The sequence below is a fragment of the Monodon monoceros genome, unplaced genomic scaffold, assembly GCF_005190385.1.
Source record: "Monodon monoceros isolate NGI ecotype Baffin Bay Population unplaced genomic scaffold, NGI_Narwhal_1 Super_Scaffold_14, whole genome shotgun sequence".
Classification (NCBI taxonomy): Eukaryota; Metazoa; Chordata; class Mammalia; order Artiodactyla; family Monodontidae; genus Monodon; species Monodon monoceros.
In genome coordinates this window covers 60,440,338-60,456,719 of record NW_021703770.1, presented here as the reverse complement: position 1 = coordinate 60,456,719, position 16,382 = coordinate 60,440,338, and the positions used below count along the sequence as shown (strand labels likewise).

Below are 16,382 nucleotides of genomic sequence, written 5' to 3'. Positions count from 1 at the left end.
CTGAATATATTGACTTTTTTAAGCAAAACTTTGAAAGATGAATGTGGCAAACAAGGGACAGTGCAAGTCACGTTGGGAAGTACAAGAACTTCTGGCACCAAGTCTCCTTTTAATCCTTTAGTTTCCTTCAACAACAACAAAAAAAACAGACAACCCAACTGAAAAATGGGCAGAAGACCTAAATAGACATTTCTTCAAAGACGACATACAGATGGACAACAGGCACATGAAAAGATGCTCAACATTGCTAATTATTAGAAAAATGTAAATCAAAACTACAATGCAGTACCACCTCACACTGGTCAGAATGGCCATCATTAAAAAATCTACAAACAATAAATGCTGGAGAGGGTGTGGAGAAAAGAGACCCCTCCTACATTGCTGGTGGGAATATAAGTTGATACAGCCACTATGGAAAACAGTATAGAGGTTCCTCAGAAAACTAAAAGTAGAGCTACCATATGATCCAGCACTCCCACTTCTGGGCAGATATCTGGAAAAGACAAAAACTCTAATTCGAAAAGATACATGCACCCCAAAGTTCATAGCAGCACTATTTACAATAGCCAACACACAGAAACAACCTAAATGTCCATTGACAGATGAATGGATAAAGGAGATGGGGTACATATATACAGTGAAATACTACTCAGCCATAAAAAAAGAACGAAATAATGCCACTTGCAGCAACGTGGATGGACCCAGAGATTATCACACTAAGTGAAGTAAGTCAGAAAGAGAAAGACAGATACCGTATGATATCACTTATATGTGGAATTTAAAATATGACACAAATGAACCTATCTACGAAACAGAAACAGATTTACAGACATAGAGAACAGACTTGTGGTTGCCAAGGGGGAGTGGAGGTGGGGGAGGGATGGATTGGGAGTTTGGGGCTAACTACTACACATAGAATGGATAAACAAGGTCCTACTGTATAGCACAGGGAACTATATTCAATATCCGGGGATAAACCATAATGGAAAAGAATATAAAAAAGAGTGCATATATGCGTATAACTGAGTCACTTTGCTGTACAGCAGAAATTAACAGAACATTGTAAATCAACTATACTTCAATAAAAAAATAAATTTTCAAAACTCCTTCAGTTTCTTGAGTTACCTTATTGCTTTCAGCTAAGTTCTAGGCCCTCTTCCCATCTTAAGCCTGTTTCCGCACCTTCCTAAGAAAAGGGGAAACCTGAGAGCCAAAGAAAGTGAGCCTGGAGGAGCCCACCTGGGGCCCAACACATAGGGACCTCTGAAAAGACTGCTTGCCCTTCGTGGTTGAGTAGGCAGGGGCCAAAATGCCCGGAAACGGCTTCTCCAATGCCACACACTGTTTGCCCTTGAGAAACATCACTCCCTAGCTTTCTACTTCTGAGGCAGCCAAGTATCTTTCAAGAATAAAACTGCTTCACTCTTCATGTTTCAAAACACCTCCAAATGATATGGAATGAGATGGCCCAATAAACACCATTTTGTTAGGACAGGTACAAAAATTTTAATCATTCTATTCTTTACCTGTTTTTCTTATTTGTCTCAAATCTTAGTTAATTTCTTAAGTTTTAAATGAGAACTGGCAGAATATCAAAACCTCAAAAGAATTTCTGCAGCATTTATTGGCAGAGATTGTTAAACCTGTTAGTGATTCGCCAACGCTGCAACTTGCATGAACGTTGGGAGCAAAGTTACACACAAGGGGCAGAAAACAGTAAGTTATTCGTGCATTTATTTTTCACTTATTTTATAGGCACTCCGAAACTATTCTTCATATAATAAGAACATCGACTATCACAGGCCCATAACATAAGTTTAAAAGGCCAAACAAACAACTTAAACGTGTTAAGGGTGCTTTTCCTGTTTAGGGTGAAAGCTACACCACACACAATGATCCCGAAATGCTTTATGTGAATTACCTCACAAGATGATTTAGGAGAGCCATGAAATACACTCTGTAACTGCACACAGTATGACTGCAGAAGCGCCTTGATAGCACGTGACCCTTTGTTATTAAAATCCTAATCCATTAGCAGTTACTGCCTATTACATAACCACCAGAAGGTCTTGTAAAACACACATTTACAGGAACCACAATGTCATTACTAAAGATCACACTTCCGGTTTGTAATAATTCTATGGTGAACAAAGCTGAGCTACAAAACCACAGGTCTAAAAGCATCTTAACTGATGAGAGACCTTTAAAGGCAAAGTCACAAAGTGCCACCCCAAATACTGCTATGGAAATTTTCCAAGGAAACAACTGTAACTTACTGAAATAGGCTTTTTAAAAATTAAAATCCGTTGACTTTTTTAAGTTCGAAACAAAGGCTATTTATAAGATGAACTCTTATTGGGAATATTTGTTTATGAGCCAAAGGAAACTTTTTTTCTTCCCGATATGAACTTGAGGAACATTTCTGAACCCTTTCTCTTGTGCTCACAAGATAAACAAACAAAATAAAACCTCAGGTTCTCCTTAATTTAAAGCCCGCTCAAGAGTTTATCAAACGGTGAAACTACCACACCACCCACACATTTTGTTTTATTTTGCTTTTTCATCACACATTTTAAAGATACATGCGCACACACACACACACACGTATACATCAAAACAAATACATACAAAACAATCCAAACTTAGACATTAATTTCAAGTTTCACGAGACAAATCTATGTTTTCCCTGAGGCAAAGGAAAATGTAAGTCTAAAAATTTTGTTAAGCGTATTGGTATAATTAAGTAATACTAAAGGTTGGCTTTTTCCTCTAGACCTCTACTTTTGATAACTGATACCTTTAAAAAAAGATATAAATTAGGTTAGGCTGATGAAATAATGTACTACTTAATTCATAACTTTAAAAATCATTAAAAATTGGTACAGAGCTTTTGAGGAATTTCCAGACACTCAAGTTACAACAAAAATAGTAATTACGATTTTAAGAGTAATAACTCTTGCGTTAGGACTGACATTCTGTTTACTTACAGACTGTCCATTTATCCCCTGGGGGTCTTCCATTGAAGATTTCTTCTTCCGAATTATATATGGGCTATTAGCTACACACTTCTTCAAAGGGTTCCAACACCCCAGCACCTGTGATGAACAGAGCATCAAGCCGCCGTATTAATTGTGTGGCATGAAATTAGGAGCTGATCTCTACGTCTGTAGCTTTCTATTTACTAGCATGTATACACAAGTCAAGAATGCTTACCTTCACTGATTGAATCTTTAAAATAAATATTATGGGCTCACTGTTTATCACAATTTACATGAGCCAAATGTGGCCAAATTATAGCTCAGTGTGTCTGCTGTCAGCGGCTGCGGCCCAAGGAAAAAAAAGACTGAAGAGGGCAGATAGAGAGCTTTCTACATGCGTTATTTTTGAGCCAACAGTCCAAGAGCCCCCTGGTTTTTTTTTTCTTTTTGAATTCGGTTTCTCCATGCTATCTATCAACGTCAGCCGTATCACAATGCCAAGAGGAAATACTAACAAAGAAATATGATTGTAGTCTGAGCAAGGATAAAAGAGAAAAATCTAGAGCTGAGTGTTTTACCCTCAGGGCAAGGATATTATTATACCATTTCTTAGCAAGTTTACTTTAGGTCACAGTTTCACAGTTGATCAATTCTGAACCTTCAGAGACTCAACACCTTCGAGAAGAGTGGGGTTTGGGCATGCTTCAAGACATGGACGATAAATTTAGTATCTTGAAATATAGTCTATGTTTAGCTATCTGCAAATAATAACAATATGGCCATCTAGCTACCCATTCTCATTTCCTAACTCTCAGAATTAATTTTCATACTGATGCTCAAATGAGGAACCAAAAGAAACTCCCAGTTTTTCTTGCTCGGTCTTAGCAACTAAGAAATTAATCTACACACCTCACATCAACTTCAACACAGATAAATAGACATGTAGATTTAACCAAAAAAAATAGACACGATCTTAATATCACCCAAGATAAAATTACAGAACAGAGAACATGTAGTAGTGTAAACTTTAGTATCACTTCTTGTACAGGTACTTAAACTTCTGCATGTCAGCATGGTAGGAAAAACACCGCAGTTGGGAGTCAAAAGGTCTGAATTCAGGTTCTGACTCCGCCACTAACTAGTTGAATGACCTCGGGCAAATAATTTTGGCTCCCTGAGCCTAAGTTTTATTATCTGTGAAATGGGAGATTTCAACTGGATGATATTATATATTTTAGATTTATAATTTAATGAAAGTATGCATTTACACACTAATTGTCAGGTAAAATATTCCAAGCATGGCTCATTTGGGATATAATTTTGAAATGCCAGAGTAATTCTCATTTATGATTTTTTGCTCACAATTATCAATGCTGGAAGACATATGCCTTACCCACCATTAACACAAAAGTGATGCTTCTTGGACAACATAAAACTCATAACTGGGCTTCCCTGGTGGCACAGTGGTTGAGAATCTGCCTGCCAATGCAGGGGACACGGGTTTGAGACCTGGTCCGGGAAGATCCCAAGATGCCGCGGAGCAACTAGGTCCGTGAGCTACAGCTACTGAGCCTGCGCGTCTGGAGCCTGTGCTCCGCAACAAGAGAGGCCGAGACAGTGAAAGGCCCGTGCGCCGCAATGAAGAGTGGCCCCTGCTCTCTGCAACTAGAGAAAGCCCTGGCACAGAAACGAAGGCCCAACACAGCCAAAAATAAATAAATTAATTAATTAAAAACAAAACAAAACAAAACTCATAACTAACTAACTCCTAAAATTTGGAGAATCCCTATTAAAGCAGAGTGTTTCTGTAGTTTTAACAAAAAACAATGTCATAATTTCAGGTTACAAGTAAATAAAAATCATATGGATGTATTTAAGTTCTGCTAACCCAAGGAAACACAATATACCACTCTATTTTGAATTGCACAAAATTTCAGAACCAAATCTTAAAATCCACCGGCATTGCTTTTAGAGGATTTCTTGCATAATTAGGGAAGAGATATTACAGAAACTAGATTTTTTTCATTGCTTCCGTCACTCTCTGGAGGCACGTTAACTTTTCCAGGCGATAAAGTAGCATTTTAAAATAATGATAATAATTCTGCCTTACATTGGGCAAACACTTTACAGTTTACAAAGTACCTTCACATAAATCGCCCACAGTGCACCTATATGTGCTGAGACAAAGTCCGGTCTCATTCCTCACAGAAGGGGGCAGGCCCAAGACAAAGCCCCCTCTGATTTCCCCTAAATTCCCATCCTCTCCATACCTGTCCTGAGAACATGTTTCAATCAAAGTCTGTATATTTGATATTCCAGGATTATTTCCCATGTGTTTCTTTTCCATATTTCCATATTGAACTTACTGAACAGTTTAAGGTATTAAGAACGGTCAAGTTACATGAGCATGAAAGGTATTTCATTCGTAATTTTATTTCTTCTGAAGATGAAACTATTCTGTACTAAATACTCTGTTTGTTATTGTTTCCTGGCCTGAAAAGAAAAGACCGAGACTATTGAGAAGCCAAACAGTCAGCATTCATCTAGTTCAGGTAGATGTCTCCACTAAGAACGACTACCACTCAGAAATCACAAAATCACAGAGACCCATGGACTTTATTTACAAATCCTCCCGCTTGCTAAATCGGCATAGTTGTTTCCAGATTTCTACATGTCAATCCAAACCATGAAACATATGCCATGACTGGGTCTACTGATATGTAGGAGCCTGGCTCTGGTAAACCCTTAATTCCCTTGTTGGACTTGATCTTTCATGGTTTATAAATAAGCCTGCCCCCATTATAGCTCTTATCTCATTATTTCTCTACCTGTCCCCCCACTAGACCGTAGCTCCATGAGGGCTAGGACCATGCCTTACTCTCTTGTTCTGGTCACATATGGCATTCATTAAATATTCTGAATGAGTGAATGAATGAATATTATCGATACATGACCATTTTTGAATACATGTAAACTCTGAGCTAGAATTAGATGGGCGGTTAAATGGTGGTGCTATCATTCAGTCAACTTAAAAATGATTCATCGAATTTTAGGTCGTCAATATTTGTTCAAATACCCTAAGAAACGGGCTCCAGCAAAAACAGTTTAATTGGTTCATATCTATCTACCCACCTGCCTACCTACACATTATGCACATAGGGAGTAGCTATTCATAAAACTATATAGACCTATAGAGTACTTAGAGGTGAACTTCAAAGGGACTTTGTTTAAACCAAGGAGTGGTTCCTAGAAAAAAAAGGAGTAGGAGAATGTCCAAGGAGGCTGATCTAGGTATAGGACGGTGTTGGTGTGGGGAGGTGCACATTGATGGAAGGATCGGTGACATGAAATTTGTTTCAGGAGATCTGTGGGGCAGTACAGGCAGGAGGTGTCTTGATATCAAAAGTACCCCCACATGTCTGGATGCCATAAGCCTGGTGGCGGTTACCCATCCATACGCCCATCCCCAGCACTCACCACGCCAAAGCCGGGAATTGGGTTAATTACCCACTTGTGCATCTATCTCCAAAGACGAAACCCTTTATTTACGCACTCCTGAGTCAACTCTTTGGTACCCTCCAGAAGTAGGGGGTGGGTTCGCGTTGTACACAATGGAAGGCCACCTTTCTATTAGCCACTCAAGTGCAAGTTCCCTAATAAAGAGAAAAGGGACTGAGACACATCCTGGGGCTCTGCCGCCCAAATTCAACACTCCAGAGTCAGTTATCCACTCTGAGCATAGAGCAAAAGCCTGGAAGCCTCTTCTTGGAATGGGTTTCACTAACCACTTAAGGAGGAAGAAAAGATCAACTGAACAAAACAGTGAGAAAAAGCTGTACAGCTGGGCACATATTTCATATTTGCTAGTTGCATGAGGCCACCTAAAGAAGATGCTCTTCCAGGACAGACAGTGGTAAGCAACCCCTTCCAAGGCCACCAAAGCCCACAGGTGACAGGGAAGGGGCACCTAGAGCTCTTGACTTGCATTCACAGCCCCAGGCCATAGGCCCATCTTGGCATCTGCTGCTAGCAGAAGCAGGCAGGTGGCAAGAAGGACAGTGGGAGGCATCCCGGACAAGGAGGAAACAGGAAGTACTGGCTCTGTTTGAAATGATCTTTCCAACACCTGAGGGAACTATGCCTTCTTCGGTCCCAATCCCATGGACTGTTGAAACACCATGGAAAAGTGAACTTTACTACAAAGACTCTTCTGACACAAGATTAACAGAAGCCTTAGGAACTTCATTTTGCACTCGTGGGGGAGTGGGCTGGGAAGGGGCTGAAATTAGTGTAGACATACTAGCGAATACACAATGGTAAATAAACGTTAGATTTATACACTGATAAAACAGACTCTACAGAAAACACCAAAACAACATGACAATCTGACAAATCTTGCAATCACACAAAATCCCCTTTGGGGGCTCAGAGGCATTATGAAATTGCACCCCTGGTGATGGCATTACAATGATGCCTATAGAGTTCAGTGACGCATATTTGGAAATGATATTTTATGCCCCACTGCAACTCACAAGCTTATTGTTAAAATACAAAATAGTTCTAAATACAAAAACGTTAACATATATGAGACAACACATCTATTCCGTGCATTCCTGCTATAATTTAAACTCTCCCCAGGATGACAATTTTTCTCCCCAATTCTACAAACAGCACTTGTAGCTTTAAAAAAGTACTCAAGAGCTTTGAACCTCAAGCTTTCTGGATTCTGGAAATCCATTTTCACCACCCCACATACACACTTCCTATTCTTTTCCACCCATTGGCTAAAATCAGGCAGTTGATCAAATAAGCAACTGCACCTCATCTTACCTGTAAACATTTCTTACTTTTACTTTAGTTCTAGCTCATCACAAACATCCCATCTATTGTCAGATCAAAAGATTGGGAGAAGAGAAGTTGGGATAAGTGTGCAAGTGACAGAGGCGTGAAGCAGGCAGAAAAAGGCTCTAGGCAGGTGCATGGAACAGGCTTTCTAGATTGAAGAAAAACAAGGTGGGGCTGGAGGTGAGGATTGATATGATTGGGAAGAAAACAATCTTTTTAAAAACTTTATACATCACGTATATTTTAATTTTTCCTGCTGGGTTTGAAAAATGGGTTACAGTTTAGATGACACATAAATCATCTCTAATGAACCAGAGACCCATCAGACACTGTTAATAACTTGCGGCTCCTTGGATGAAAGAGTATTTTCATTACAACACACCATCACTTTCATCTTTGCCTTCTCACCAAGTGTTGAGTTTTCTAACATTCCTGAGAGGCAGAAGGAAACTAGTGGTTGAACATTGCTTTGTAGAAAAGAAAAGGGCTATTCTGAAGTATGTCCCCAGAAGACTACAACTGCAGATTGAATAAACATATCAAATCAAGGGGTCTTCAAGAAAATTTACAAACAGAAGCCTGCAGTGAAATGAACCATTGGATAAATGACCTCCAGAGACTTCTTCAACTCACTATTCCATGGCTTCAGAAGCCATAAGCAGCTGTGTCTGAAGGTGGCCTCTGCTTTCCTCACCTTCCTAAGAAATACGGTTATATCGAGGAAAACAGAGGTTGAGCACGCCCAGGTGAGTCAGATTCAGAAACTAGATTCTCTTTCCAATTGTTGTAAGGACCACATCCCAACCACGGAAGCTATTATCGAAAAACAAGTTCAGCTCTTTACACTGGTGAAAGTCTTCTACAGCTGGAGATGTAGTTTCTATAGAAATAAATGTCGACACCAATTTGCTTTTATAGCTTTTCCACTGATTTACTGGTACTGCCGTTTTAAAGTTTTAAGTATGAAGCCCATCCATTCTTTATGGAACTTCTGAATAAATATGATCAGATTTCTGTTTCCACCATATGCAAGTTCCTTCTGTCTTCAGAGGAAGAACGTAAGGCAACCCAATGAGCTGACATTAATTAGGAAAATGATGACATGTGTTTATTCAGTAACTAAAGTTGAATTCAAACGATGTTTTCAAGAGCATTAGACCTACACATTATTTCAATGTAGTACTTTCTACATTAACAATATAAAGAAAACTCTAAAGAAACACACCTGTAATTCCATCAACCCAACTTGTCTGTATGTGTACATAGTTTTACGTAGATATAATCAGAGCAAATCTTCATGCATGTGTTTTTCTGGTTTCTCTTAACATCATTTCATAAGTATCTTACAGTCTGTATCCTTATCATTTTTAATGCCCATGTAATATTCCATCAGGGAGATATTCCTATAAAGTGGGATATTTGGAGGTTTTTTTCCCACTCTTTCACTATAGCATATAACACTTGAATATCTTTACTCAACAAGTTTTTTCCTTCTTTTAACTTATTTCTTTAAGGATAAATTCCAAACAATCTAATTACAGGATCAAGAGGTATGATAGCTAAAACTAGTAATTCTTTTAAAGTGAAGTCAAATTCACTCATGCAGATTTTTCTCTCATACAACACTGGCCCTAGTGGAAGGATGAAACATAGATTTCGTATTTTAAAATAGTCAAATAAAGTTGCTACAAAGGAACTTGACAACATTCATGAACCTCCCTATATCAGAGGTTACAGAATTTTTGTGTTCATGGCAAACTTTTGAATACCAAAGACCATGGCAGGACATTTGAAAGCCTTAACTAAATCACTGGCGTAGGCGATCACTGTGCTGATAAATGTAAGCATGGTTATCACACACTCGTCAACTGCTCCTTCTTTTGCTGAACACGGCTCTTTGAATGGAATCTGCTCTCATAGACTCAAGACAAAAAGTCAAAACGGGGAGCTATGCTCAGTATTTTCTAATAACCTATAAGGGAAAAGAATCTGAAAAAAGATAGATATACATGTACATATAACAGAATCATTTTGCTGTACACCTGAAACTAACACAACATTATATCAACTATGCTTCAATTTGTAAAAATCTGAAAAAAAAAAAAAAGAAAAAGTCTTTAAACAAAACGGTGAAAATGCATTCCAGTGAACATGGGATCTTTTACCACTGTTCTAGTCATTTTCCCCTCTTATCTTCAGCAAGGTAAATCACCATGTCACATGACTTAGTCGGTTGAGTCTGACAGCCATTGTCAGAAAATAATTTCTACTGAAGCACGGAAAAAGTCAGCGCTGCCCGAGGGTGATGACTGATGGCACGCCCAAGGCGGATTTGAGGAACGTGGGTGTGCTATAATAGCACAGTGCCTGAGAACTACAGGCCTATATATCTTACATGTAATAAGGAAATTCAGGCATCTAAGAGAAAAATCTAAAACGTAATCACACGTGATAAATTCACCTAAAATTTCACCAGGCTGGCATATTAATTCTGCTGCAGCGACTGAATCTGGGGCATTGCTAGTCCACAATGTATCACAGAAATTGTTTCTCAGTTTCCCACAACTATAGTTGTACTTTTTTTTTTTTTTTGACCAGGGGCACGAACCCACGTCCCCTGCATCGGCAGGCGGACTCTCAACCACTGCGCCACCAGGGAAGCCCTATAGTTGTACTTTTAAAAGAACTTATGCTCTTGAACAACTGGTAGCAAACGAAACTGGTTCCATTCAGTGGTTGCTCGCTACTGTCCAAACAACTATACCTAAATGATGAATTTTCTTACTTTATTCAAAAGAAAAGGGGATCTGAAATATCTACTCCTTTGCTTTTACATAGAAAGCTCTACCATCGAATGCCTCTGAAGATGCTAATAAAACATCACAAAACTCATCCACAGGGATGGAAAGCAGGATATTGCTTGGAGCCAGGGACGGAGATGGGCGTGGGGAGGGATTGGACTATGGGGCGGCATGAGGGAACTTTAGAAGTGTTCTGTATCTTGAAGGTCGTGGTTACACGGGTGTACATAATTGTCAAAATTCACTGAACTATACACTTCATAAAGTTGATTTTTTAAATTTTACTTTATTTTTTTATACAGCAGGTTCTTACTAGTTATCTATTTTATACCTATTAGTGTATATATGTCAATCCCAATTTTAATGTGCCACAGTTCATATTTCCTAACAATTGTCAACATCTTTTTTCCCCCAGTACCATTAATGAAGCAGCAAACGGTTTTGAGAGTGACTGCCTTCTTCACTGGAGATGATAAGTTCTTGCCCCTCCAAGTCAAACATGATGTCAGTGCTGGTGTTCGCCCGCCAACGCTCCCCTCTGATGCACGTGACACTTATTCCTGCTTGGCTGCTCAACCCACAGTAAGTTCAGCTGTCCAGAAAAAGCAGCTTTATTCATAAAAATAAGGTGAAAACGTATTTCTCAGATTCTGACATTTCTTTTTCTTTCACTGCTAAAATTCAAAGGCAATTTGAACCATGGATAGAGGCAGAGACTTCAACATTCAGCTCATTTGGTAGCGTATTTACTACAGGGGACCCACGTTCCTCATTAGACCTTAGAATGCATGAAGATTACATGTGTAGTTTAGGAGGAACTGGAGAATAAATGCCTCCCTGCTCCTTTACCTTTGACAATCACAAGCAAAGTTTAGCGAAGCAATTTCCTCATTTCCTGGATGCTGACTCTTATTTTTAGTTGCGTCTCGACCAGAGTAATGATTGCTCGATGCAGAATAAGACTGCAGGGCTGCAGTCTCAGAGGCCAAAACACCGAAAATAAAGACGGTAATGCAGAAAGCATTAAGCTGTCAGAAAAGAGGTGCTGACTCAGGATTTCTTTGGATTTCACTCTTTTCTTAAAATCAAAGGACAGGGCTTCCCTGGTGGCGCAGTGGTTGAGAGTCCGCCTGCCGATGCAGGGGACGTGGGTTCGTGCCCCGGTCCGGGAGGATCCCACATGCCGCGGAGCGGCTGGGCCCGTGAGCCATGGCCGCTGAGCCTGCGCGTCCGGAGCCTGTGCTCCGCAACGGGAGAGGCCACGACAGTGAGAGGCCCGCCTACCGCAAAAAATAAATAAATAAATAAAAGGACAACTTACATTACAGCGCAACTTGAAAAGTTTAAGAAAGTTCTCTCCCCTTAATTCATTAAGAAAACAGCTACTGGGTGGTACAATGTGATGGCAATATACATGGTATGGGATGTTGTGATGGAGCCACAGAAGGAAGTTGTAGAATCCAAATTCCATCTAGGACAGGAATCACCCGAAACCTCTTTGACTGATAGCCAACCTGCTTCTGCATGAACGCTTCTGGGGACAGAAATTCAACAACTTGGCAAGCCATTTGGTCTACAGCTGGAAGGTTTAACCTTTACGAGGTTTTCCCTTCTACTGAGCCGAAACAGACCGATCAAAACCCTCTCTTCTAGGGTCCATTTTTCTTCTGCACAAGCACAAATGTATTTTAATATGCCCCTGATACAAAATAATCCCTGAAACATCTGAAGATTTCGATGACATTTCCTAAAATTACAATCAGATCTCCTCTCTAGGCTCAAAATTTAATTACTCATCCTTTTAGAAACAAGTTACTTAACTTTCTGATCCCCCTCCACAGGACATGTCTGTGATCAGTGGCCTCTGGATCCAAACACCACTGGCACTTACTGAGCTTAGGGATACATAAACGCTTCTGCAAACGACCCGAGGCATCCATTCGGCTTTGTATAATATGCCAACCTCAAAACCATTCCTTTAGTTTCCTTCTTTCAAGTCACTGACAGAAATGATAAAGGAGAGAAAGCCCCCTACAGCTCGTCCCAATGCGTCCAAGGGTAGAGGAAAAGACTACGGAAAACTTGGGGAAGCTGGGTAGGGATTTAAGTCAGTAACTTGAGCACTCATCGGCTCTGCAATCTTGGAAAAATTAATGAACGTCTCTGAGCTCGTTTCTTCATCTACACAATGACATCAATACCATCTAATGGGATGGAGAAGATTGATAACGCGTCTTACACATAATACATGCTCAATGAATGTGTGAGTGGATGATAACAATCACTTTGTAAAGGATGAAAGGTCATAAAACTATAATGCAATATGCTTAATCGTCTCTAGTTTTTACGTTCAAAAATTATCGTGGAATAGGATAACTGGACACTTTTCAGAGCTGCATTTCAGGTTACTAAGATAACAATTAGTAAAACAATATTGCTCTTGTTGTGTTCCCTCTGTTTAATTACCTTTTGTGAACATTTTGACTTTTTTATAGGCTACACAATCCCACTAATCATTTTTTTATACTTCCTATTTTGTAACATCTTCATTAACACTTTCCTCTGCCTTCTCCCCAAGGCTTTCTTCACATGTTCCAAATTGTGAAACTTGTTAGCTTTTGCTCTCTTCCAAATAGGGAACAAGTCTGATTTAGTCTGTTTGGTCTGACATGGAAGCCCTTTCCAATCTGTCCCCAGCTACAGTCCCTACACATCTGTCCTGCGTCCCAGGTCTCTCCCGCTCATCTGCAGCTACACCAGACCACTTCCAGATGCCCTTGGTGCCAACAGCTCTCTGCCTGGAGGATGCACCTTCCACCCAGATTGCTACACAGCCTTCAAGGCCCATCCAGCCCTGCTTCCGGGAAGCCCGGTCCATCTGTGTTTCCCCATCTGAGCACTAGTCATTTTAGGTCACAACTGTCTACCAGACCACTCCTTCAGGGCAGAAACCATTTGAATCCATGTAACAAGATGTTTGGTACATGGCACGTTTCCCAGTGTTGGCTGAATGAGCAGCTCTGACTAGAGACAGAGGATTCTTAGGGTACTAAGGTCTCTGAACAGGACGGAAGAATGCCTTCCTTGGCCTCCACAGAGACACTGCTCCTCCAGTAGCCTTGCACTTCCCACTCCTAGCTGGGATCCTCTGTGCTGACAGTCGCCACTGGTTCTTTTGAATATATAATCCACTCACATTTCTTGACAGGTTTGAGTCCTTCTCCTACCCAAATGTTTTCAAGAAGCGTTGAGTTTTATGAGATGACTTACCTAGCTAGCGTTAGTCAGTCTGGCTTCCAGAACAAAAAACTTGGGTGGGTCTTAACATGAAGGAAACAATGAAAGTTGTTTATACCGTTTGCATTATTCTCACCACAGTTAAAGCAGAGATCCTGTTTATTTTTCCTTGCTTTCCTAATTATTCATAGAATAATAATAATGCCTCGCCGTCGTTGACCTCCTCCAATTCATCTGCTACTTCTTTTAACTGGTCTCTGTTAATTGGACCAAACAACCCACTTTGGGCCAAAAGAAGGGACTCCGGGGGCCAGAAAGCACTAAATATAAATATTCGTTTGTTCAGCCTACTCCCCGAATATTTCCTACCACTGGAGCTTCAAACGCAAGCACACGTCCAAGACGGCAATCACAACAGCAAATGAGGCCAAGATGACGCCCCCCACTTCCGTCCCCATCAGTCATCACCTCCCTCAAGGAAAACCCACCGACCCTAGACACATCCCTCCACGTGCAGCGCCCTGATGCCGCGGGGCCGGGGGCGACGCCGGCGTCCCCTCACTGCTCTCCCGACGCGCGTCCCCATTATTGCGCGCGCGCCGCCGCATCCTTCCAGGTGGCTCCGCGTACCTGGCGGCGGTGCCCACGCCGAGGAGGCGGCCGAGGAGACGGCGGACGGGCCGCGGAGCGGGCGCTGCGTGCGCGCGCGCGCGCGCGCGATCGTCGGCGGGGGTGGGGTGGGGGTCGGGGCGCCGCGCCGCCTGCGCCCCCTCCGCCGCCCCCGCCCCTCCTGGCCCGGTTGGGGCCGCGAGCGTCACGGTCCCGGGCTCTCGGCCCCGGGCTCTCGGCCGCGGCCTCGGCGCCCAAGGGTCAGATTTCGTTTCACAACAAAGTCTCCCGGTCATCGCAACCCCACTGGAGGCCAGAGCCGGCCGGGCGGCCCGGGGCAGGGGCGGGAGCGCGGCCGCCGGGGGCGAAGGTGGGAAGGGAGCGCGCGAGGGGAGGGTGACCAGCGACAGGGGGCCGGCGGCTGGACTTACTTGGGTCACAGCTTCGGCGACGCGGGGCCGAGGAACCGGTTCTTCCAAAACCAAACCGAAAATGGGTAACGGAGAGGCCGGGGCAGCGCTAAGAGGGGTTCTGTGTCGGTGTTTAGGGCCCAAACGGCTCTGGCTTCCAGAAATTCGAGCCAGTCGAAGCTTTTTTCTTTCTTTCCTTCGGAAATGCGCCTGTGCCTCCGGGTCGCGGGGCGCCCTTGGCGCGGCTCTGAGTGCGCAGCGACGCGGTGGCCGGCGCTGGCGAGGGGAGCCCTCTTCTCGGCACCCCCGGTCTTCCCAGTACCCCCTTCCCCGCCCTTCCCCGCCCCCCTCCCCGGGCCCCGACTCCCCTCGGCGCCCGAGCTGGAGCCTGGGCCTGGTGCCCACGCCCCGAGGGGTGGCTCCGCCGCCTGGGCCCTCGCAGTGTTTCCACTGAGGCACAGGGTGGTAGCGTTTGCTCTGTTAACACGGGGGAGATAGGTGTGCAGGAGGTGGCCCCGAAGGAAAGGTGGGTGGAGTGACACAGTGATTTTTTCTTTTCCTGGTGGTGTGGGGAGGATATAAAGCAATAAGCCGTCAGACTGAAACTTATCAAAACATCAGAAATCAAACAATTTTGCAAGTGGTCTTAAAATTATGTACTGTTCTTAGAGCTAGGGAAACCGAGGCAAAGAGCGGTAAGTGGATTCCCCAGAATTGTGCATGGGGGCCTGGACGAAACGTCCACGTCTAGCCCAGTGTCCTCGCTACTAAATGTTTTGTCTTTCTTGGCATCAAGGAACCCTTTGGGAGGGTAGGGGAAAGTTTCTGTCACCCCAAAGTTCTTTTGTATCTGTGACTTAACAGGGGCCAGAGAGACTCTTGATTCAACGCGTAAGGTATTTCAGCATTGGGTGAAGCATCCATTACAGGCCGGTAATCTGAGCTACTCCTTCTTTGGGAACTTCCTCTCACTTGATTAGGATCCAATCACAAGCAGCGAAAGATATGCAAATACTTTGATGATTTGCTCTTATTAGGACTTATCGGCCTCCAGTGAGCCTTCACATGTTAGCACTTCTCTCTCCCTCTCATATGAAATCCCTTTCCCACCCCCACTCAATTATTCACATCAAATGAGATAATGTAAGCAAAAGGCCCTCGGAAAGTATAAAGCAGGGCATGAATACGGGTATTATGGTACAGGCTCTTTCAGAATCAGCTAGATTCACACGCTTTGCTGTTGTTTCTATCAGTCATCGAGTATCTGTTGACTTGTAGTAAGTACTATGAAGCTCTAGTCAGAACAATGAGACCTAATCCTTCACCTTCAAAGACCACAGATTATAGATTGGAAGATAAAACCAACACACAGGAGATAATTGGAAATCTACACAAAGACTGATTTTTGATCCTGACTGTTGGATGTTTATATGTAGGCAGACCCGGAAACTTTTCAAAATACGCCCTGTGTGTTGGGTGAAGAGGACTTCCGGTAGAAGTCA

General features: G+C 42.5%; 1 protein-coding gene across 3 annotated transcripts in view; it reads right to left on the bottom strand.

Annotated features, from left to right (window-relative positions):
• EYA1 (EYA transcriptional coactivator and phosphatase 1) overlaps positions 1-15,122 on the bottom strand; it is a 324,046-nt gene extending 308,924 nt beyond the window's left edge. For 2 of the 3 annotated variants that reach the window (XM_029222732.1, XM_029222736.1), the window contains exons 1-2: positions 14,902-15,122; positions 2,988-3,095 (exon numbers count right to left, since the gene is read on the bottom strand). In XM_029222732.1, the coding sequence (XP_029078565.1) occupies positions 2,988-3,020 (33 nt within the window). In that variant the 5' untranslated portion in view covers positions 3,021-3,095; positions 14,902-15,122. Of the gene's footprint in view, positions 1-2,987; positions 3,096-14,901 lie in introns of those variants that run through there. The other variant, XM_029222735.1, reaches the window with a different exon arrangement.
• Positions 15,123-16,382: the final 1,260 nt, after the last annotated feature.